This window comes from Tauraco erythrolophus, chromosome 8 (genome assembly GCF_009769465.1).
Source record: "Tauraco erythrolophus isolate bTauEry1 chromosome 8, bTauEry1.pri, whole genome shotgun sequence".
NCBI classification, from domain to species: Eukaryota; Metazoa; Chordata; class Aves; order Musophagiformes; family Musophagidae; genus Tauraco; species Tauraco erythrolophus.
In genome coordinates, this window is record NC_141472.1 from 15,850,917 (window position 1) to 15,874,365 (window position 23,449).

The 23,449-nt window shown below is 38.2% G+C and overlaps 1 protein-coding gene across 6 annotated transcripts in view; it reads right to left on the reverse strand.

Moving 5' to 3' along the window:
• Positions 1 to 23,449, reverse strand: part of PARD3B (par-3 family cell polarity regulator beta) — a 440,643-nt gene that overhangs the window by 234,044 nt on the left and 183,150 nt on the right. For all 6 annotated transcript variants that reach the window (XM_086615493.1, XM_086615492.1, XM_086615490.1 and 3 more), the window contains exon 5: positions 7,683 to 7,774. In XM_086615493.1, the coding sequence (XP_086471619.1) occupies positions 7,683 to 7,774 (92 nt within the window). The remainder of the gene's footprint in view (positions 1 to 7,682; positions 7,775 to 23,449) is intronic.

Consider the following 23,449-nt stretch of genomic DNA (forward strand, 5'->3'; position numbering starts at 1 on the left):
TTCACAATAACTTTAATAGATCTTTGAAGATGTATTATTTTTATATTATACCTAGGAAAGCCTGACAGTTAAAAAATTAAAAAGCAGGATATCCAAGATTTGGCTTTTTTTGGTTTAGGAACCTCAAAGATTAGGACTCAGAAAAATTTGACATCATTCACTCATGCTGTCTGTCTGCCAGCAGGTTTAATCTGCCCACAAGAACAGCTGAATTCCAGCAGTGTACTATTCCACACCGGCTTACAGCTTACACTATACTGGAAAGAGCATTCAGAAACAGGGCACGGCTGAATGAGATCCTAAACAAGGTGAGCTTTAAGAATACTAATTACTGAACTCCACAGGCACAAGGGACACCAAGGTGTTGGGACTCTTCAGTTTGACAAGTTGAAAAACAAAAGAAGGGGGTGGGAGAAAGCAGAATGGCTTTCCACTACTGGTTGACAGCTGTGATATTGACAACAGAGAAGATAACTTATGGATCTTCCGCAATACTCAATACATTTAAAAAACAAACCAACCAACCCCAAAATAGGAAAAAATTAAATTCCAAAAGTTAGTAACCTGCTAGTGACCTACTCTTGTTTTAAATCTCTCTTATACATCTTAAATGCATTTTGCAGTAAAAGAAAAAACAAATCTGGCCTTGCAAGTCAGTATAAAAGACCTGGAGTCCAATGGGCAGCTGGGGATGAGAGGCTGGGAGCACTGGTGAGCAACACAGAGAGAGTGCCTCAGGGTACTACACTGTACTATCTCCTACTATCTGTGTTCTTCATGCAGCAGAGCGAGCTCCTACCTCACAAAATACAGTCCTTGCTGAGTTTGCAACTCAATTTCTACGGAATATGTACAGATGTATTCTTACGGCAATCAAAATAAGGAAACTTTTAAAAAGTATTTACCTCAACCAAATTTATCAGAACTGCAGTGCTCCCCCCAACTAGAAACAAGGCACCAGGCTTCTCCAAACACACGCTGGCATCTCCCTTCCCCTTGCTGCACCAAAAGCACCCCAGAGGTCTCAGTGAAGAGAGAACAGCTGCCTAGCATGACCTGATTGTGGCATCCAAGACCACATTCAACCTTGTACTATTGATTTTTAACCTGAAGAAGCTGTCATCATTTCTATTTAAATTCTTCATTGCTTGATGTTTATTGATTTCTGCCAGATCCTTTACAGTCTACCACGTTTGTCAGCAAGGCTTGCCATGTATATTATTAAAAACATTGATGAGTTTAGCAAAAGTTAGGCAAAGAGGGAGACAGAGAAGATGTATGCGCGTGTGTAGTGATCATGCACAGCAGTCCATTTGTAAGATGGAAAGCAAAATTTAAACACAGCGCTGCACATTCGGCAGTGCATATTCAGTGGTGAATCAGTCTGATCTTCAGACCAGCAGTGCCCTTGCTGTTAAATATGATAGCTCCCTCTCCTGAAAACTGCATCAAGAATGCGCAGTTTGTCAGGTATGCAGTGGGAAAAGATCTGTCAGCAGAAAGCTTCTCTGCAAACGATCCAGTAATACTGAAGAACCTATCTCAACCACTGAGCTCATAAATGCTTAAAAGGAACTTCTCTCCAGAAATGAACGTTTTGGAGTTTTGTAGCAGGACTTGGTTCGCTGAGGTGCTTTGACCTTCCCAAATCACAAATGTTAGAAGAATCTTGGTAGGACTTCTGTCGGAGAACACAGTAGACACAGCCTGAAGTGGACTAATTGTTTTGTAACATACTGAAGACAGTACCTTGGAAAAAGATGCTCTCTGCATGGGTTACTGGGCAAAATTTGCCATCATGTGCATGTCACAAGAATCTGCTGCCTGAGTAAACACAAATCAAGTATTTATCATTTCAATGGCATTTTTTTTTTGCCATCTTAGTCTTATTCAACACTTGCACATAAGCCTTCCAACCCAGGCAAAACACAATGAAGCAAAAACTTTTGAATGGATCATTAAATTCCTTGTATTTTTTGAAGAAAAGGTACAGATTAGTAAGATGCTGTTATCTGGAAAAAATCTCTTAGCATAGCATGTCAATGTCTCCCTTGCAAACAGAAAAGCACAGCTGATATTCTCAACATGCTTTGTGGCATTTGCATTGACCACAGCCAAGCAAAAGGCAAAGGAAATGTCACTCAGATGCAGAGAGCTCACAGATCAAGTTATTGAGCAGCACTTCCTTGCTCGTTCCTTCGTGCCTCCAGCCTCACCAGCCAATGCTGCTGATCCAGAGGATAGCATTCATAAACATTTGCTGCCGACATTTGGTAGAGAGCACAGGCCTGTAAGTGATGTCAAGTCACTAAAGGGAATTTTAAAGAGGAAGCATGCACAGATTTACCAAATAAAGACGGGAATGACTGTCTACGTACTACTTTCACAGTTGCTGATTGTAACAAATTGCAAATTGTTTTTGTTTTGATTGCACCCAGGCTTCCAGAGAGGCTTCCAGAGTAGCCAGCTCAACTAAAGCTGTCAGATAGCACATTTCCCACCTACCTCCAGTACCCCTTCTCCAAGTTTTTCCTTCCCTCTCTTAAACTAGATTCTCAAAGCTCTGATGAAAACGTCTTGAAAGCCCTGAAGAATAAACTGGAGCTCAAGATGTTAAACAGTGTGAATACACTCAAACGATGAAAATCTGAGCAATATCTACATAGGCATGGAGAGCACCCTACAGGGAGAGGAGAAAGCAACTGAACATGTAGAGTCAAGGAGCTTTCCAGGCCCAGCTAAGGAATCTGTTCACTCTTTTAGAAGACATGCACATTTCAGCTGTTTCATTCTACACAAAACTAAACAAACTATCCACAACTTTTGATATTTACTACTAAATACTGTCAGAATCTTCCAGTTTCATGTTTGAAGAGGTAACCAATCATCCTCTCCTAACTAAAATGCATTAATCTACAAAAATACTACTGGAATGCAGATTTCTCCTTTTTGCCCCCACTAAAATTATTTAGTTTTCCCAAGATTAACTGTCTAAAGGTTTAGACAGAAACCAGACAGCCTGCAGGCACCAGGTTTTTGTGTCCTTTTCTCTTTAAATCAAGTTGTTCCAATTCTGTGTTTTTATACTAATGAAAGACACAGTAGGTTAGAAAAAAAAAGAGTAAAATATGAAGAAGGATAAAACGCTGCAGTTATGCTTTAATTATGTATCTACAGTGCTTACACCAAGGAACTGACCCTGACCTCTGCTAAAAAGAAGTGGGAAGACAGCAAAACAGAACATAATGAAAACACGTAATGAATTATCTACGCATAAATTACCCTTTTGAGTTCCAACTAATCCACTGCTATTAAGCTACACATCCACTTCCAAGTAGATTCATGTTAACTGTTCCTTAATACAGTCATTTTTACTATGGAAAGAAAAGCAAGTTTTTAAAAAGCAGTATTTCTATGTATAGTGTGCGAAGGGATTCAGTGTGTGACAAATTTCTACCTGACTTTTGTAGAGTATTAAGACCCTGCTGTTAACTTTAAAAATCTTTCAGTTCTAGTCCAGAAAATGAAGGGAAACAAGGAAAAATACTAAGTTTTATACACTGATGGCATTAGCTTGGCTTCCCTTACTCTGAACATCAATCTTTACTAGCAAATAAATAAAAAATCCATCTTCAGAAATTACAAGAGGATTATCATTAGTCCTGCCTTTATTTATTCCATTTAAAAAATGTGCCAACGACCCAATGTTTCAAGTCCTTCTTCTAGCAAAGTTTAATGCTCAAAAGGTCAAATTAAATTTTCAGACTCCTGAGGGATACAGTCCTGAAAAGTTTCCCAGTACTTTTACAGTGAAATATTTTAAGAGAATTCAGGCAAAGAAACTTCCTTCCTACTAGCTTCTGAATAGAGGAGCTAAAAATCCTCCACACTGCCACTCATTTAATCTACCCAATGTGCAACTAATTTTATCTACTTAAATCAGTGAACTGATTTTCTTCATAAGGAACAGTTTTCCTTCTTGAGTGAGAAATACAAAACAAGCCAAGTCTGAAGCCTTTAACTTCAACTGACTAGTCTTCACAATCAATCATAAAATATTAATCACAGTATTCTTTTTTTCTGCATCCCTCTGAAATACCCATTATTGGCTGCAGTTAGAAAAGGGACACTGACCTCAAACAGGCTGCTGCTCTGATTAGAAGGCTCAGATAATTTTCTTAGGTGACTAGCTGCTATTTTGCTTAAGTGCTATAGGTCATAATTATCACCAAACTCAGTGACAGGAAGGAATATCTTCCAGTGAAAGCAGCAGGGCCAATAGTGGTTTTCTTTCTTCCATAGCATGGAATAGTCCACAATTAGGCTGAAATATTAGCTTCATTAACATCACTTAACATGGCTTATTTAAATGAAGGCTTAAGGTATCCTGACTTGGTGGTCCTTCATGGTCCTAACATCTCTGAAATACAACAAGAAAGATACCTGCACAAATCAGAACTATAAAAATCACTTTGATTCAAAAAGAACAGTGTAAAAGGAGTCAAATTAGATATTAAGGTGCTAGTTTTACTACTTGTGGAAAAAATAGTATTTTAATTAATATTCTTTTATTAATAAAACCTTTACTTATATGCAATCAAATTAAGATACCAGTAAGATAGATGGCCTGTAGTGACTCATTATTTTCCTTTATAAATCTATTACTTCTAATTAAAAAACTTTTGGAAAAAGTTTAGGAAAAAACCCGACCTCTTCACTTTTAATACAAGAATCAAAATCATTGCCTTAAAATTTAAAATCTTTGGCTTTTGAAAGTCCAGTGGTTTCCACAGAAATACTAATTAACATTGCTTTATGAAATCATGTGTTCTAAATTCATCTTAAGTTCACTGTTTGGAGAAATTGGAATATATTAGAAATACTTGAATATAATTCACAATTTTGAGAGGAAAATCCTCATACTACCATCTCAACACTAGCAGGCAAAACAGTGTTTTTAAAAATCTCCTCAGGACACGGGAAGCACAAGCAAGGTATACTTTGGTGGAACTATTTTGCTGGGACTCTGCATTCAAAGAAACACTGCTCCTTTCTCTTTTATTTGGGGTTGCTGGGTTTTTTTTGGCCAACATTTCTTCTTAATGCACCAATCTCAATCCAGATTAAGACAACTTTTACCTCAAAAAAAATAGCAACCAATGCACAAGGGTTCTTGGGAATTCCTTGTTCTGGCCAACTTTCCCTCTGCTCCCTGACTGTTCAACACTTTGATGCTCAGGCATTAATTGAGTGGGTCCTAATCTATATTCTTTATCACTTTCCCTTCCATACTTGTCTGTCAAGACAGTTTGCAGAATTCAACAAAAATCCTAAGAGATGTACAGAAATCTAGGCTTATTATCAACTGTTTTGTGACACGCCAGAGAAGACTTGGCCACTTCAGAAAACTGAATGCCTCTGAAAAGTATCACAGGGGTCTCTCTCATTGTCAATGTTTCCAACAGCCATTGAAATCAGGTTATGAAGATTAAAAGCAAGTGAATATCACAACCTTCTTCTGAAGAATCCCAAATGCAAGCAATGACTTGTTTAATGCAATAAACAATATTATGCTCTCAGAAAAGTCCTAAGACGACTTAGATGATCTAAACCACCCTAGCAAAGGCATAAGGACAACAGCAAATATGAGCACAGTATGCACAGAGCTTGATTAATCCTCATTACAAATTAACGGATCAAGAGACAAATAAGTGCACACGTTTGGTGATGCATAATAATTAACTCAGGTGAAACAAGCTGTAGAAGTCTTTAGCAACATTCCACAAAGAGAAAATAAGCATTAGCAACTAAACTGACTAAGTTCTATACCTGCAGGATGAACACTAATCAGCTAGTGTGTAACTTAGAGGTCCAGCAGGCGCAGAGAAAGCTGGAAGAGCACTCCAGTTCCTTTTTGTGATGACACCATTTTAAAAATATATATCAGTACCAGCAGGCAAGAGAAGAAACTACAAAATGGCACACAAAGTAGGTGACAAGGTGGTCTCCGTGAGGGACAAAAAATGCAAGCAAGCAAATGAGTTGAAAAGCACAACCTTACAAAGACAAAAAAATCTCCCATAAAAGGAATGATGATTCAAAGAATAAGGAAAATGAAGAAATTATCTCTCTTGCATGGAAAAGACTGATTTTTCACATGCTCTAACAGGAAAGATGATCCTTCTACCAAAATCCTGGCATGGCCCAGAGGACCACCAAGGTTAGAGTCTCTGCTCTTGCAAACTTCCCCACAGGCTTTGGGTATACAACTTCACAACTCTTTCCCAGACCCCAAAAAGGGAAAATGGGGAACATTAACACTTGTTTTTTCTCAAGTGTTTCCACGGATAAATACTTTAAGATTAAGGCATGCAGATACTGTTTACTTCATGGTTTTTATTTTATACTGTTTTGACAAACAACTGTAAGCTGCAGAACCATAGCAAATTATTATTTGCTATTATCAAAACCTGAACAAATTAATTTTAGACATTTTAGCTGTCACACACAAGTTTGCCATATAACAATTTTTGATTTCATTATATACTGTGCTATGATACCACTACAGTTCTGCAACACAACATACTGGACAAAAAGACTGAATGCCTTTGCCTACTCAAAAAGGTGATTTCAACCACAACCTGAATCACCAGTTAAAACTGAAATTTAAGCTTATGGTGGGACAGGAGAATAGCAGCATGGAAACATTTTGCTATAAATTTGCCAGGTCAAATTCTCTATTACCACCACTGAGGATCGGACTGACCTACCTTGTGACACTGTATTGCAGCCTGGCTTTTTAACTCTGGCATAACAAATATAATCTGCAAAAGTTTTTTTTTCATTTCATTTCATTTGTTTAGAATTTTCCCTGTAATTTCAGGAACAATAAACCCCAAAGCTCATTATTAAGCCTTTTGAGAACACCTAGTTTCCTCTTGTTTCAGCTATGCAGCTCTCAAATTTTACTGTATTAGCTTCCAGTGCAGATTATATAATTACCTAAGTTTAATTCAAAATTTAGACTGGTCAAAACAAAAGTTATCTCCCAAACTACGAATGTGACCACTGCCACCTTCAGTTATAACAGCACTGGCCATCTCTGGTTTGTTATAAATGAAGAGAGGAAAAGGATGCATTCCATCTGACTATAGTGCGGCAATGCACGGGGAAATATTCCAAATATTGGCTATGGTTTTCACAGTGTATAAATATAAAATCTACTATAAGATATAGCAAAGTAATAACCTTACTGCTCAAAGACAGACGTGGACATTTTAACTGAGAAAGATCATGTTAAGATTATATGGTTCAGCTGACCAATTATTTATCGAGATATAATACACTACCTAAGAATATCCTCTATCTTAAGACATTAAAAACCTGTAGGACTGAGTAGAAAGCAAAACCACTGAGTATACAATAGTAGCACATTTCCGCCTTAGCTTTATAGTACAAACAGCACCATAAAAACATTCAAATTCATCAACGAGGGTGAAAGACTGCTATGTGCAAATATGTGCTTCAGCATTTATAGGATGGAAAAGGTATGAGGAGTAAGACATCATGAAAATGACGAGCACAACGCAGATTTCACACATGCAGCTGGAATCAGAAGTCAGTCTTGGTTTGCATGTTGATAAACCATGCTTGAGTCAGCACCAAACAGAAGATGTTCCTACCTGACAGGGAGCCGGGTCCTCTGAGCCAACAACAGTTCTGTGGGTCCAGTGAGGTTCACCTCCCCATCCTGAAAGGATACCTGGGAAGCACCCTGTTGAGAGATTTCGAAGCACATTTTGAAACTATGTACATATTTATGCATATAGAACAATGGCTGTACTTCTATTTTTGAGTCAGTATTTGGAAGAGAAAACAAATCGTAAGTCACACCATCTCACTGACAGTGAGGACTGAAAGACACATTCTGTATGCAGCGTACATGACAGCATTCAGAGAAAGAGGAGAGTATATAAAGCCCTGCTCGTCGTGCCAGGGTCTCACCATGCTTCCAATGGAGATGCTCGTGGTACTGCTTCCTTGTCTGCCTAACCTGAATGTCACACTTTCCCATTCTAAGCCGATTTCTTTCTCACAATGGATTCCACAGACCTTGGATAAACCCAACTTTTTTTTCCCCTGCTTTTTCTCTCTCTTAGTAGCATTTATCTGGTAAAGACATATTTTCACAGTCACTTCACAGAAAAAGAAATTATGAAGCCATTTGGCCAGACACAAAAATACAATGCACACAGAGATCTGACATAATTGTCAAAGTTCTTGAAAACTATTATTTAACTTTATTTTTGTGATCCTTATACTTGTAATGTTTGCATTTTTTCCATACTGGGAGAGGGAAAGAGGTACCAACGAGATAAGACCACTGTCAGCAGGTGATATATTAGCTTTAATGTACTGTACTTCATTGCGACCCTTATGGCAATAATGTAAACAGAGCAAAATCTGTAACAAAGACCTTCTTTGGAGAGGTCACTTCTGCCAACTCTGCAACAGGAATATAGCTGGAAGACATAAATCTTCAGCTGTCAACACACTAAGAGAATTCAATTCAGAGCTTGATCTTAACTAGATAAAGCCTAAAGTTAATCATTATTTTTTTTCTTCTTGCAGTGGAACAGTTTTCCAGTGTACATACTTGCCATATGAAGTTGTCTCAAGGCAAAAGGTAGCAATGTTATGAATTAATTCCAAAGAACAAAGCCAACTGGACAGGTAATTTAATTTTCAATAACAGCTCTACACTGTATATTAAAACTTCCAATTTCTTTCAAAATATAGCTCTACTCAGAAAGTCGGTTTTAAAGGTTTGGAGTTTTCAGTTCCCCAAAGATTTGTATAACTTATTTTCAGTTTATAAGTGTCAAGAGAGTTGGGGGTGAGAGTGGGTTGCAAGCCAACCTTTGGAATATAAATCAAGCTGGATCCTCTTTTGGTTCACACACCGCTTTTGAACCTATAATACCAGTAGCAATTCTCTTTGTCTGTTAATCAGAGCACAAGCCAAAAGACTTGGCTTCCACTGCAGGACCAAAATAGCTCACTGAAAGCAAACTTCTGTCACTACTGGAAGAACTATTTTTAAAAACATATATTGAGTATGTGACATCTCTTCCAATCACTTTTCACAGTGGAACCACATGTCAAGGAGCAATTCTTGTTATATGAAGCGTATTCCATCCTAACCTCATAAATCAGGAATCCAACCTCAAGCAGGGCATTAGCAACAGAAATCTGACACACAGCCTTCATATGTTGACTTCATCTTGAGAAAAGATAGTGCTTTACTAGCAACAGATGTCAAAAGCAGACAAACCTCTTAATAATAACGTTACCAACAAAGCTAACCTCCTTTAGCTAACCACTGAAAGCACTGGTGCTACAAAAGCTCTTCTTTTTGGAAGGCTGAAAATAGCCAAGCCACAAGCAGATTTTGGGTTGTGAATTAACTAGACTCTTTTCTTCCAGATGCTGGCTGCGACACAGTGCTGCTCAGTGCCTGACAGAACTTGCTGCTCATGCCTCAGAACTGTTTTGCTATTTAATGCCTCCCTTGCAGTCTACACAAGTCTGTATAAGCTATGTTATTTCTATATTTCCAGGCTTTTGGTTACTGTTCTTGATGTAGCGAGGTTACGTCCATACTTGTCCTCCATCTACACTTCCTTGGGAAACAAATTTCACAGTAATGACAAATACTGATGTTCAGAACGCAATTCATCTCATGTTTCTGTTGACTCTGATTCACAGGTTCTAAACCACAAGGAACCATTCTTTGATCAACAAGTCTAATCTCATACTGGAAATTAGGTTTGTTTAGTGACGCAGCACAAAACTCGTAAGGGCAGAGTTACACTCCAACATAAGTAAGAGGTTCCTACAAAAAGATAGCAACCAATAGCTTTCTTTTCTGCTAAAGACCAAAACAGCAAAAAGTGTCTTGAAGCCAGATAATAGGGTTATTATAGTTATGTCGGGTATCAGACCTTCAATAGAGGTCTTCAAGAACAGATTTAAAAACACATCACAAACGTTTCAAGGCATGTTCATTCCTGTGCCAGAAAATAACGGTCCAGCCTTGTGAGGTGCCTGACAGTCTCACACTTCCACGCTTTCATCATTCCCCAACATAAAACTTCTGTGAGGAATTAGAGGATGAAGCTTGATGTCCATAACTGCAATTTCAGCTTGGGTTGGGTTTGGGTTTTTTTTTGGTGTTTTTTTTTTTGGGGGGGGGGTGCGTGTGTGTGTGTTTTTTGTTGTTGTTAGTTGTTTTTATTTACTTATTTATTTAAGGGTAAAAGCTCCTAAAGAAAAGTTGCCCTCTCCTGAGCTGGACAGAAGTGTGCTGAGGGACTTCAGAAATGCCACAGGGGGAAGTTCAGTGTCCCATCCTGCACCCCACCACCTGTTTTGATTTGAAGGTATATCATGCTCACACATATCACAGATTATCACACATTCAAGTCAGTAAACACAAAGTCAGATACATTTAAAGTCTTAACTGATCAAGGAAACATGATTCATAACACTGAAATGATAATTAAGCTCTCTGAGAACGTCAGAGCTGTAGTCACATAACAATCACTACAAGTGCACAAATTCCTTTCATACTTCACCATTACGAGAAGCACAGTAAATTTGAACAGATCATCTCCTGCCCAACTAGCAGAACTACAGCAAACCAACAATGCACAAGTAAAGACACTATTAGAAGATAATGACCCAATACACACAAAAATTCTCAACTTCTTGTTCATATTTTAAAGACTGATTCAATAGTAGCAGAATTAATGACACTGATTCCCAAAACTTGACTCAAATTCAGCTGACGCTGTAATAGATTTACAGTGACAGTGACACGATTGCAGTTTTCGCTTAGGAAATAGGAATAAAATGCATAATGGTGTGGTAAAAACAAAAGCCAAGAAAAAAATATGCATCCAAGAACAGTGGAAGTTTTAAAATTTATTTACATAGGGATAATTTGAATTAAGCAATATTTTTTTTAGTGGTGCAAAAAGCACGTTCTTCAAATTAGGACTGAAGCAGAAGAGAGGGATCCTGTTAAATAACAGTCCTCCGCAAACAATTGTAACTCAAATGCTTGAGAGTCTCATATTCATTACATGACAGCTCTCAAATTAGGTAATGTGTATGTGTAACAGTAGAAAGAGTGACAGAGAACATAGCAGTAACATCATCTACTTTGCGAACATGCACAGTCTTCTCAATTCAACAGTCAGCTATGCATTAGCTTCAACAACAAACATGCTGTAATCAGTCATGGGTCTTATTGAGGTGAGAGAGTATGAGAAATTCTCCGTTTTTTGTTTAATTTTTGAAAATACTCATCTCATAATAAACACAAAAACATCTGGGGGGAAAAAAGCAATAGTGGCACCTTTGGACAGACATGTGGAGGTATCAGCTTCTGAGTAGAAAAAGAGAGAGGGAGAGACAGAATTGACTGAAAACAGTCAGAACTACTTTTATGTCGAACGAAGGGTGCAGCCCTGAGCAGCTAACACAGCAGATGGCTGCCCTGACAGCCAGGAGACTGACCAGCACCATTGCTCTGGTTTCTCACTATCATTGCAACCCAGAAAACCTGGATTTTGGTATCTTAAAAAACCTGCACCAGATCCGTTTTCTAACTAAACTCTGGTTATAGTGTAGTTTTGCACTACATTTTAGCTAATAAGAAATCTTTTGTTGAGGTTCTTCTGCAGCAACATTTTGCAAGTTCACCCACGAGTGGACCGTACCACCTAGCCCAGTAAAACAGCTTTAGAAATATTCACGGGCCACCAGTGGCCATAAAAAGGGCCCTAAACCACCTCAATTCTCCCTGATAGCCTCAGAATAGTATTCTTAAGACAAGAAGTAACTCTGCAAGTAGTATAAGATTGCAAACATACCACTTCTAGAAAAGCTAGATAGTAGAAAACATGCTCTTCTACTTAGAAAAAAAACCCCACCTTGTTAAACAATAAGCAACATCAGACAAATCTCAGAACTAGATAAATTTAGAGACTAGGAAGTCTACACAAAAAACTGGAGAAAAACCTGAGTGCAGGGTATACTTGGAGTATAAAATGATCATCAAACACTAACAATAAAATTGAAAGAAATAAGTAAGATCCATTAATAAGAAATACACATGGTGTCTACTCAAAGCAGGACTGAAGCAGTCTGGTATACCCAAGGGAAAGTATTTTTATCTGAAACTTTCTTTTAATGACAAAGTTAAAAGTGAAAATGTATGTCTGAAGTTCCAGTTTACAGTATTGTATTCCCTGAGGGAGCTAGCTTTTTAAAAACAAAGGAAAGGCATCCAAACCCTAAAGCAGAAGGTCACAGAGCAGGGTGGCAGGCTGCAGAGCTGGCTCTCCCTACTTGGCCAACAGTAAACCTTCTTCCAAGAAGGTTCAGTGGGAGTTCAGATCCTACCAATACAACAAACAGTCAGATATAAGGAAACCTGGGGGTGGAAGGGATGCTTAGTTTACAAACGCAGGAAATGTCTCATCTACTGCTCTCACAACAGACAATTTTAATTACATATTTAAAAATTGAACATTTTTAGCAACACTTTCAGGATCATGTGAGCATTTCTGACAGCCAGAATGAGTTTTAAAAAGCCACGGCACTATTTTTAGCTTTAAAAATCTGCACTTTCATAAATATTCCCAAACCAATTAGTCTGTGTTACAAAGTAAAGGTGTTTACCTTTAGTTACAGCAACAAATGCAACAGCTGACATTGCATACAGAAGATGATCCCCAAGATCATACAGCTCAAGGAACACAAAAGCCCTTTTTTATTTTAGTAACAATATAACCAAGCATGGGCTAAAAGATGATAACCCTATTTGAATAAAAGTTATACGTCTTATACATATAAAGTTATACATATCTAACTGTCTAACTATCATCAATGCATCAAGGATGAAAACCAATGCAAAGCAAGCTAATAAAATGCTGCTAAACCAAAGGAAAAAAATATTAGCGTTTGTTACTGCGTATTTCTTACTTTTCCAGCAGTCTGCTTGATTTAAATCACACTGTCTCCATAAAATGTGATAAGTATTTTTAAACAGCTTACAATACTTCCATTTCACTTACTGATTAAACTACATCATCCTCCCAACTCCTCAGAACGAAATTCATTTGAAACGGATAATTGATGCAATTGTGCAGTATCTACAAATGCAATTAATCACTTGCTAAAGATGACTTTTAGGCAGGCAACAAATATGAAAATGAGAATCATACAGCTTCTTTCAATGCTGTCAATTGAAATGTATTCTACCAGACTGGTAAAAGATATTTTTCAACAGAAGAATAGCTGTACATCTTCAGATATTTTTAATAATATGCAAGTGGATTCATGTTTAATTAGCACAGCACAAAGAAATGCCATAATACAGTACGGCTTTAAGCAATTACACGACAGTTTCAGCAACCACAACAGCAACATTTTCACCTCTCAACTACCAATGGATTTCTTGAATTCTGCCATGAGCTGTGGTCCTGGCACTTTAAAAAGATATTTCAAACCAAGGGCATAAACAGACACACTCTCCTGGCAGTCAGTCTGGAGTAAGAAATTATTGCCCCAAATTGTTTGTTGAGGGTTACCACTGCAGCTGAAACGTACTGTTGCATTACATACATTGTTGCTCAACGCAAAACTCAAGCTGGTTGAAACCCCCTTCCTCGGCAGGTCCGACTACTCTGGGTGACTTTGCACTGAAGCAGATGAGGAGCAACTGCATCACGGGCACGGTTCAGCTGAAGCACTCAGTATCATGGTGAAAATAGGGACAGGAACATCATATGTACACATGTACATTTTCAAAATTATTGCTTATGTGGTCAGCAACTTCTGCCAAAAGAATACGAGGGCAAATTCTCAATAGTAAACAGGGCACTCTCACGTCAAGAAGCCAGAGAGAAGAGTACCTCATGGGGTTAAGCATGGGAGGCAAGTTCTTCTATCCCCCTAATCATCACTGGACCAAAGTCAGCAGGCACCTTGAAGCCTTCTACACAGGCAAGATATTAAGATATTGTTAATACCAAACACAGCTCCCAGGAGCCTCACTTCTTCAGGGACACAAGCTACACCAGCCAGTTTCTCACCTCTTAACTCCCACTGAGCTCTTCTGCAAATTTTCAACCTCTACCTGTAAAACACACCTTGCCAATACCAACCTTCAACATGTTCTCCCTAACCTTTCCTGCTCTACCTCCTCCCAGTTTGTTTCCAATCTTAACCATTCAAAAACCTAGCTGATGAGCGTTCTCTGCCTAGAAACAGCAATGCTCTTAAAAGTCCTATGCAAACAGCAAGTTCTTTATTTTTAAGAGAAGCAAGGATTGGTTTAGGCCTGGAGATCAAAATTGTTATATATAATTCTGGTCATGAAACTCTCCAAGAGTCTTCACATGGAAAACTTCTCTAATACTGAACAAAAAAAATAATTTCCACTAGCTGTAACAGTACCGCAGTTCACACCTTTCTTGGCAGTTGTTTCGCATGGGTGAAGGGAAGGAAGAGGTGCAGCTTGAGTGCCTAAGTACTTCCCTTTGTGAAGGGCTCGGAGGAAGAGAAAAATGGAAAAATTGCCTCAGTTAAAAGTCTCCAGAATTAGCTCTCCTGCACATAAAACTCTGTACTTAAGCTGAACGTTTTAAGAATTTCCAGGGTGAGGTGTGAGCAATGTCTTTTCCAAAGCGGTAGAAAGCTGCTTTTAAAAGCACTGATAGCATACTGATAAATATTTGGATTTAGCCCTTCAAGAATTGGTTCTTGGCCAGTAGAAGTAAAAGCAAATGTTTCAGTAAGGGAAAAGAAAAAAAAAAGACAGACACCAAAAAACCCACACACCAACATCAACCAAAAAACTACTGGAAACATAAGTAATATGGTAAAAGTGTTTGCAATTTTTAGAAGCTGTTAATATCAGAATAATTACTGAAAGGATGGAGTAACTGGCCAGCCATATCATCATTGGCACCTTTAAAACAGAGGATAAGTTTATTAAAACAGAGGATAAGTTTATTAGCAGTCTCCTCCATTTATCATGTTGATTTCAATTGTCTACTTTGATCAGGTAGGCATTCAAACATACATATGCTACTGAATACTTCTAGAGGGGTCTTCATGACAGAAAACACATTAGGATTCTATAGGGTGGTACAGAATTTTAGAAAATTAACCCCTATTTTCTACAATTAGAAAACGTCAGGGTCCGTCCAGTATCAGATAAAAATTAGTTTACCAACACCTGCAGAAACAGTTGAAATCAAAGTATAGCTCTTTTCCTGATGAAAACTATATTAACAGGAGAAAGGAGAAGCAAAATTAGGTAGAGAACCTTACTGACTTAAATACCCCTCTGCTGTTTCTGACTGTGTGGGTGTCTATTGTCTTTTGAAGACATACATGAGCTCTCTGCCTGCACTGCAAGCCAACTAGACACTACATAGCAGTACTAGGAGGTCAGTGTGCTTAAGCCAGTATTATTTACATCTCAACAAGATTATTAATTTGAGCTCATGCATGCTAAGAGCATTTTAAAAGATTCTCGCTGACCTGAAGCATGGCAACTCTTGTGCCCAAGTGTTAGAGGTCACGTAGAGAAATCCTGATATTCTTATAGGATATTAATATGTTATTTACCTTTCAGTGTTTTAATTATATTTTAAGGACTATTGCTAAATTTACTGTCCAGAAATCCATGGGTAATCTTTTATTTACAGAGAACGTTTACCAGTGCTATCAGCAAGGTAAGGCAGTGAAGAAGTAGGTGTTTCCAAGCTAAAACTTGTGATTTCTTCTCTATCTTCCACTTGGAGACAAAAATCTGTGTTCAAAGAAAGAGCACAACCTTTGGACATTTGAGTTACTATATAAATTACTTGTGAGCATTCCAACGGCAGCAAGCATCATTTAAAAAGTGCACCATCATTAGCTCTACGAATACACACTAATCCCTTATCTTGGTTGGAAACTGCCATTGGGCAATTAATATTGCAAATTTAGGAATGAAATTCTTATTTTTACAAAAATATCCATCAAATTTTCTCAAAGTAAGAGAACATCACCATTATTTTCCCCAGCTTGACTCACTTTAAGCTTCCCAACCCAAGATCTTTAATTGACAGAACCTTTTACAAGAGATTTGCAAACTACAAATCCTTTCTTATTTGTGCAAAGAGGAACTGGCTGTATTCCTTTTTAAAAGTAAATGAAGAATCTCTGAAACCGCTATACATTACACCAGGGTAATGGTGAAAGTATTACTTAGCGAACATCTAAATCTTATCTTGACAGCATGACACCACATCAACATTTCACCAAAAACAGAATTTGGATTTTATTCACACCACATAAAACTACTAATTCTGAACACTTAAAAAAACCCCTCAAACAAACAAAAAAACCCACTAATCACAATACAGAAAAGGAAAAAAAAACACACACAAAAAAATACCAAATCAAAACTTTCTGCTTTTGCTACACCAATATGCCCTCAATATTATCTGAAATGCTTCTAAAGAATGTATATTATCTAAAAGTTGAACATACAACTTTAGCCACGCATTCCTTGCAATAAATTCTTTACTGAATTTAGCTGTCTTCTTCATCCAAATGAAAATTATGTATATCATCACCACCAATGACAGTGGGAGCGAACAACAACAGTCTCCAAAATTTAAAAACTACACTCATTTTCAAGGTTAAAAAAGGGACTTCACTAAAGATTGTATTTGATATTTTGCTGCTCTCTTTATGCATGAAGCATATAATGTGGTGCCTTTAACAAGCCAGGGTGGTCAATAGGAATCCATAGTTCTGTTGATTCTGTAATAGCAAGGAAAATTAGATCATTACCATCCATCGGCCTGCTAAGCACCAACGTCAAGCTTTGTCTTAGACCAGAAATCTCAACTCATTGCTTTGGAAGTTAAACCAGTAACATCAGTAAAATGCTGTAATGGTACAAGAATGCTCTTTATCTCGCTTGAGAAGTCACTATCATAGCCATATTTAAGTCAAGAAGACAGTCACTTCAGTAACCGACACCAGATGAAACTTTCAACAGGATACAGCTGATCACACCGCCCACATCTTCTCAGTCATACCTTTTTGTAACACACCACTAATTGGTGACAGCCTGAGATACTCCCTGTATCAGCCATCAGTGGGTCACAATCACATCCAAAGACCACCTCAAATCCGCAGGGCTGGCCCCCCTCTCCTCCCAGCAGGCAGAGCTGTGCCGTGGAATGCGAGGCCTGGCCAAGGCACCTTCCTCCTCCTCATCTGGGTTTGCCACTTACAGTGTACCACATTATGTTTTCCTCAGTGTATAACATATGTTAGTAATTGCTAGTTATGTTACTACTATTTCTCATATGGGATTATCATAGTGAAGCAACAGCACTGATTAATCAATTAGCATGGATTCATTAGAGAAGAGATGAAAGATAGGGCAATGTAATTGTGTTTACTGAACAATGGATGACAGCGTGCTTAAAGTCTAGGATTTCTATGATACACAGCCATCTAGCATGATATATACATAACATTATGAATATTTAGAACATTCTCACTGCAGAGCTAGAGAGACAACAATCAGAATGTGACTCTGTGCATCAGTAATGCTGAAGCCTGAAGACTGCATAGAGGGGAGAGAGCATAAGACAGATGGTGCGCTCAGACGAATATTTTAGCTTTGACTAAATCTTTGTAGAACAGCTACATCATTTCCTGCAGTTCAGTATGCACAGGCGTGGCCGCACAATTCAGGGGCCAACAGTATCAACAATCCAAAAAAAGGTGTCACAGAAACATTATTAACCAAGCCATGTTAAGAACATGAAAAAAACCAGCCTGCTTTTCTAATTAAGTGGGCAGAGCTCACTCTCTATGAAATAAACAGAAGCATATACAGTAACTTAGAAGCTTTTTCTCCAGATGTCCAAGATGTACCTCCTTCACTGCTTGCCCTTGTCAAATGCTGAACACTGGACTGACATCAGCAATTAAAGAAAATTAACACCAAACTCTCAGACACGTCTCATGTTTCAATATATGATCCCCTTTAGGCACTAATGCAATAGCCAAAGAACCCTTCTTCTGTCCAATAGTGGTATACAGACTAGCCAGTAATCTACATGGATATCAAGAGATGAGACAAGAATTAATTTCTTGAAAATACAGTGCAGTCAAGAGGTATTGAAATACAGCTTCTGCTGCACTCTGTTTGAAAGGATAACGACTAAAGAAATGCAAAAGGTTACAGAGGAAATACTTTGCTAAAAAGCTAAGGTAGAAACACATCTGCCATACCCCATGAAATCAGAAGTCTTCACATAAATCACAAAGATCAGGGTCCCATGAGTGACCAAATCTATAGCATGACAAGGACTTGAACGCTCTCAGAGACCTCTCATCAAGTGTTTCCCCAAGACACTTCCACAACGTGCCAGGGAACCACAGTTTGTGATTAGTGCAGAGCTTCCTTGGTTTGGAATGCAGCCCTTGAACACAAGGTGCTAAAAATTACACTGCCTGTTTAGATTAAAGCCACTTTCATTCCTGCTGGGAGTTAAGTATTTCCCCTTAACTTTGCGGGCTGCAAATCTATTTACTTTTCAGGAGATTAAGGCATTGAGTTAAGGGAAGACTTATCAGCTTGCTTCAGTCTAAGTGGCTTCTTGGTAACAATCTTGGCATTGTTCTGTAGACATCTAATATTTAACCATTTCCTCCATACTTTAAGAGATATTAAAATCTAAAACTATTTTTTTAATATTTCTATATATATGTATGTATAAGAGCATGTGTGTGCAGGTGGAGTTCTTCCAAAAACATATCTGATCACAAAGATAATACAGAACTCTCACAACATATCTCAGTATAGGAAGGAATTAATTTTCTTAGAAATCCTTTCCTTGGCTCCGGGCATTCTCCAAATGAAATTGCCAACCTTCATTCTCAACAAAACCTCACCAGCACTGTGGCCAGGGACCCATCGTGATGGCCTAAGAAAAAAAAACAAGACAAATGGGTCTTGCCAGGCCTCTAGTTGACAGGTAAACCCCAGACTAGAGATGCTCCTAAATTTCTCTGTTGGCATACTTGAAACCTAACTCTGAAAAAGAACTTGTCAAGAGGAAAAACAGGCTATCAGTCTTAAAGATGTTTCTAAGGGACCATGAGACCATCTTAACCTAGACAGTAGACAAGTGAACAAGGGTTAAAACGTTGTCTGGATCTCTTCAAGCAATTGAGAGTTGCCTGCATCCAAATGGAAGAAAACACACTGCCCTACATAAAGCCCTTGATCTTGATCCCAATTCTCAGAAGAAATTAAGGCAACTGTGTAGCATTTTAATTCTGTGCAACTGTATATAAAACCTTATTTTAGGATCTGAAATTACAGGCATATTGTTACCATGAATTTATGAATGGGTATTACTAATAAATCTGAGTTGACTCCTGTGAGCCAAGACATTACTATTACTGGCTTATCTTAAACCTAGCAGGCAATTTAAACTAGAGACAGATCACCTGAGAGTATATTGTTATTTCCAATAAATCCTTATGAATCATAATGGTATTTTTCAACCTCTCCTAGGATTTTTAAGTCATCAGAAACACATCACTGTTGCTTACGTGAGCACGACAGGTGACACGAGCAAATGAGTGAGTTTCCGAAAGACAGAAAACAGCGTGAGTTATCAATTCTCCTATTGCTTGCATGTGTTCCTGGACAAACATGACTGTTTCAAGTTAATGTCTGTTTCTTTGATTTTGAGAAAAATAAGAAAAAAAGTATGCCATGAGAAGAGCTGGAAATAAAACGGTCTTCCAGCAGAAAGTCCAATTTTTTGTTTATTCCCATTTTAAAATAAACATTCTCTACTCGTATCGATGATTTCCTAGAAAAAAAATATCCCAGAGTCATGTTCAGTATGTGTTTGCCACGAAGTGGAAGGAAATAGTTAATCTATCTCCTCTCATGCCTTTGCCTAGCTCCTTTAAGTAGCTCCAAGTTTCCTAACCTCTCCACAGAAGATGCTCAAGCTGGTTTCAAATACACAGAGAAACTACACTCTAGGCCAAAACAGCTCCCATGTTTCCAGTTCCTCAGAACTCAGAAACCAAAAGAATGGCATTAAATAGCAGAGTAAACAAAGTCCCAAACTATTTTTAGTACATGTCAACTCAATACCTAACTACTACTTTCTTTCAGTTAGGTCTGACCGAAGCAAATCACATCAGAGCACTCCAGCAAGTTACAAAGTGCTCTACACAATAATTAACCCAGTGAGACACAAAGATGTTGCTCGTGTTTGTGGATACACAGCTTTCATTTCAGTATTCTATTCAATTCTGAAGATTTTTAGAAACATTTTGAGTAGATATAAAAGGCAATGTTTTCTTTCTTCTTTTTAGAATAAGAAATTCAAAATTTATGCACTCTTTTAGTATTCAGAAGATGTTTGATCATGTTCAGCAAGACTGAAAAACTGAAAGCTTTGCTTTACAACCTCTAGTTTCGTCTCACCGCGATGTCAAAGACTGCCATTTTATTACGGTTCACTAAATGAAAGTATCCAACCAGCATCGTACTCCATAACTGCCTTGCACTGTGCTGTTTGCTCTTTGTTACCTATTGGAGTCAGTTTGTCTCAGACGATGGTACAAAACAGAAGGAGAAGCAGCAAACTGTAGGGAAGAGCTGTTTCATGAGCTGACCCGGAGGCAACACAGTGAAGGTGCTCTTGGCTAACAGATCTGTTACACATGTAGAGCAGAAGTAGTTTATTAAAAAGGAAAATAAAAAAATCTTCATGCAAGTAACAGGACCATTCAAACCTCTCCCTTGACATCTAGAATACATCTCTCCTGCAGTTCATCCCTTCCAAATTGCAAACCACTTTCTTCACATTTCCTCATTTTTACAACTCTGTTGGTTTTTTTACAGCTACCTGGGAGGGCCGAGGTCAGTTAATTTGATTTTTTTTTTTTAAGAATGTGCTGACAGAAAATTTGAGCAACCTTAACAGTAAGTTAATTCTTATGTATGTGAATTATTTAAGCTTTAAAACTTCAGTACAATATGTTTAGATATAAAGCACAATGCAGTTTTGTTTACCAGTTAAATATTTCAAATATTATTACTTATGAATAAACCCACATGAATTATCCAGGTCTGACTATAATTAGAAATATTCCACCACCAGAAATGCTGGAAGACTGGCAGCATGTTGGGGGTAAGGGGGTAGGCAGTTTTTTGTAGGTTTTTTTTTTTGTTTGTTTATCTGACTTTTTAAAAAAACAAGATTACCTATTCCAAGTTCACTGAAATTAATTATTTAGAAAAGCAAATTTATAAAATATTTGTACAGTGAAGTCTCCTATACTATCACATAGAAAAGCAAAGCTTTTTCTGAAGACTTTGTAACTGCATTACAAAAATCCAAAGCACCGCAAGCTGCTAGAGTTTGCTTGCATCTTTCTTACATTGAGCACTACTAATCTGCATATTTAATGGCTCCAAATCACTGTAATGTGTTCTAAGTACTCAAAAGCAAAGACATTACCATTATGTTTCTTCTAGAAAAAAAAGGTAGAAAGAAATAGCTTCAATGAGATACTTTGTGAAGGAAAGAACAAGGTAGACTTCCTAAAGAAAAGCCTCTCATTCAGAGATGAACTTTACCAAATTCAAAAGCAACTGAAGAAAGCATTCACTGCTTTCTTCCAAGAGTGAGTTTAATAGTCTAGGACCTCTGAAACATGGTACATCCTAGACAAAAGTAGCTCCCAGTAGAAAAGAGGATAATGGAGTGAATGGCGTTTTTTCAAGTATCTCTGCATAATCTCACGCAGGGCTTTAAATTTCAACAAAAAAAGCACGGTGAATTTGGCTTGATATTTTAATAGGAAGTACTGGATAGATAAAACAGTGGAATAACAGGATAATACTCATCTGTGTTGCTAAACTGATGCACTGCTGCATTTTAAGCTATTGTGAGCTTCTCCAGTACACACTACTCACTCCAGTACAATGGTAATGGAGCGATCAAGCCTGGAGATCACAAATACAGGGGCCTGGGGAGCTGAACTTCAACTCAAGAACCAGTCTGAACACTTTGCTTCCCTCAAGCGTGAACACCCTACAGCACAGTGTTTTGAGCACAAAAAGATTTTAGGTTCTAAGAGGAACAGAGACTAGGCCCTCTATCTGCTATACCCTCTCTCAGCAAATAACCCCTTCCTGTTGAAATTGCTATAAATTTCAATAGCGACAAGTTTAGTTAGCAAATCTTCACTGGAACTTAAATGGGAACCCAACCAGAACAATTTCAGGGATAATTACACTTGATCTGGACTGAGAATTTCTTTGTTTGCTTTGTGCAGGAATCCCCATGGCTGCATCCAATTCCAAGAGCTAAAAGCACCATCAAGTCTGGAAAACAGAAACGCAAGGATCCAGGGAGTTCAACGCAAGCTCAAATACAGTTTGAACAGTTCTTCCCCATCCCACCCCCCAGCCTGAACTGCCTTGCATCTTTGCAACAATCAAACAGGAACTGTTTACCATATGAAAGCAAATATTATTTCTGTTGTTATGGCTATTTGGACATCTGATAGCCTCAGGGAACCCAAAGGGGCCCCAACAATAACAGCTCAACTTAAAAGTCAAAGGGCAGATACCTTTGAAGTGAGAGATGACACAGAAACAGCAGTAGACCTTGAAGTTTGGTCTGATGGGAAGAACCTGAACACTTCAGAGTGTATTTCCTTCATCCTCACAAGCCTCTTGAAGGCAGAACAGGCACATTTGATCACCAATGGTGCTAAATGCCAGAAAATCTAACAGCAAAACGCTCTTCCCACAAACCCCTCCTCTAGGGGTTTTGGGAAAGGCGACCGGCAGTTCGGTTCAAAGGGGTTCAGGGCTCTGGCAAATGGCACTGGGGAACGATTCTTGTCAGGTTCTCAATTAGCTTGCAGAGAGGGCAGAGGCTGTTAGTATTTTTGTGAACTAATTGACTTTTATTTTTAAAAATAATTCTCTGGTAAACATGAGTGACAGAAAATCTCTGTGAAAGAAAACATCAGCTGTCTCTCGTAGAGGATTCTTTGATTCTTTAGCCTCCAGGCGGAATAAGCACAGGAGTTCTAAGATATCAGTACATCAAGACTACTGCTTATGAGCCTGTTCAAACTAGTGGAAAGGACAACATTAGATTTCCAGTTCTGCATTTGACTTGATTTTTAGAGCCCTACAACACAATTCAGGACACAGGCGACGTACTGGCTTGAAAATAAATGCTGGGTTCTAGGAGTGAGTATTTCCCAGTTGGATTAACAATGGCATTGGAGGCCCTCAGCTGAT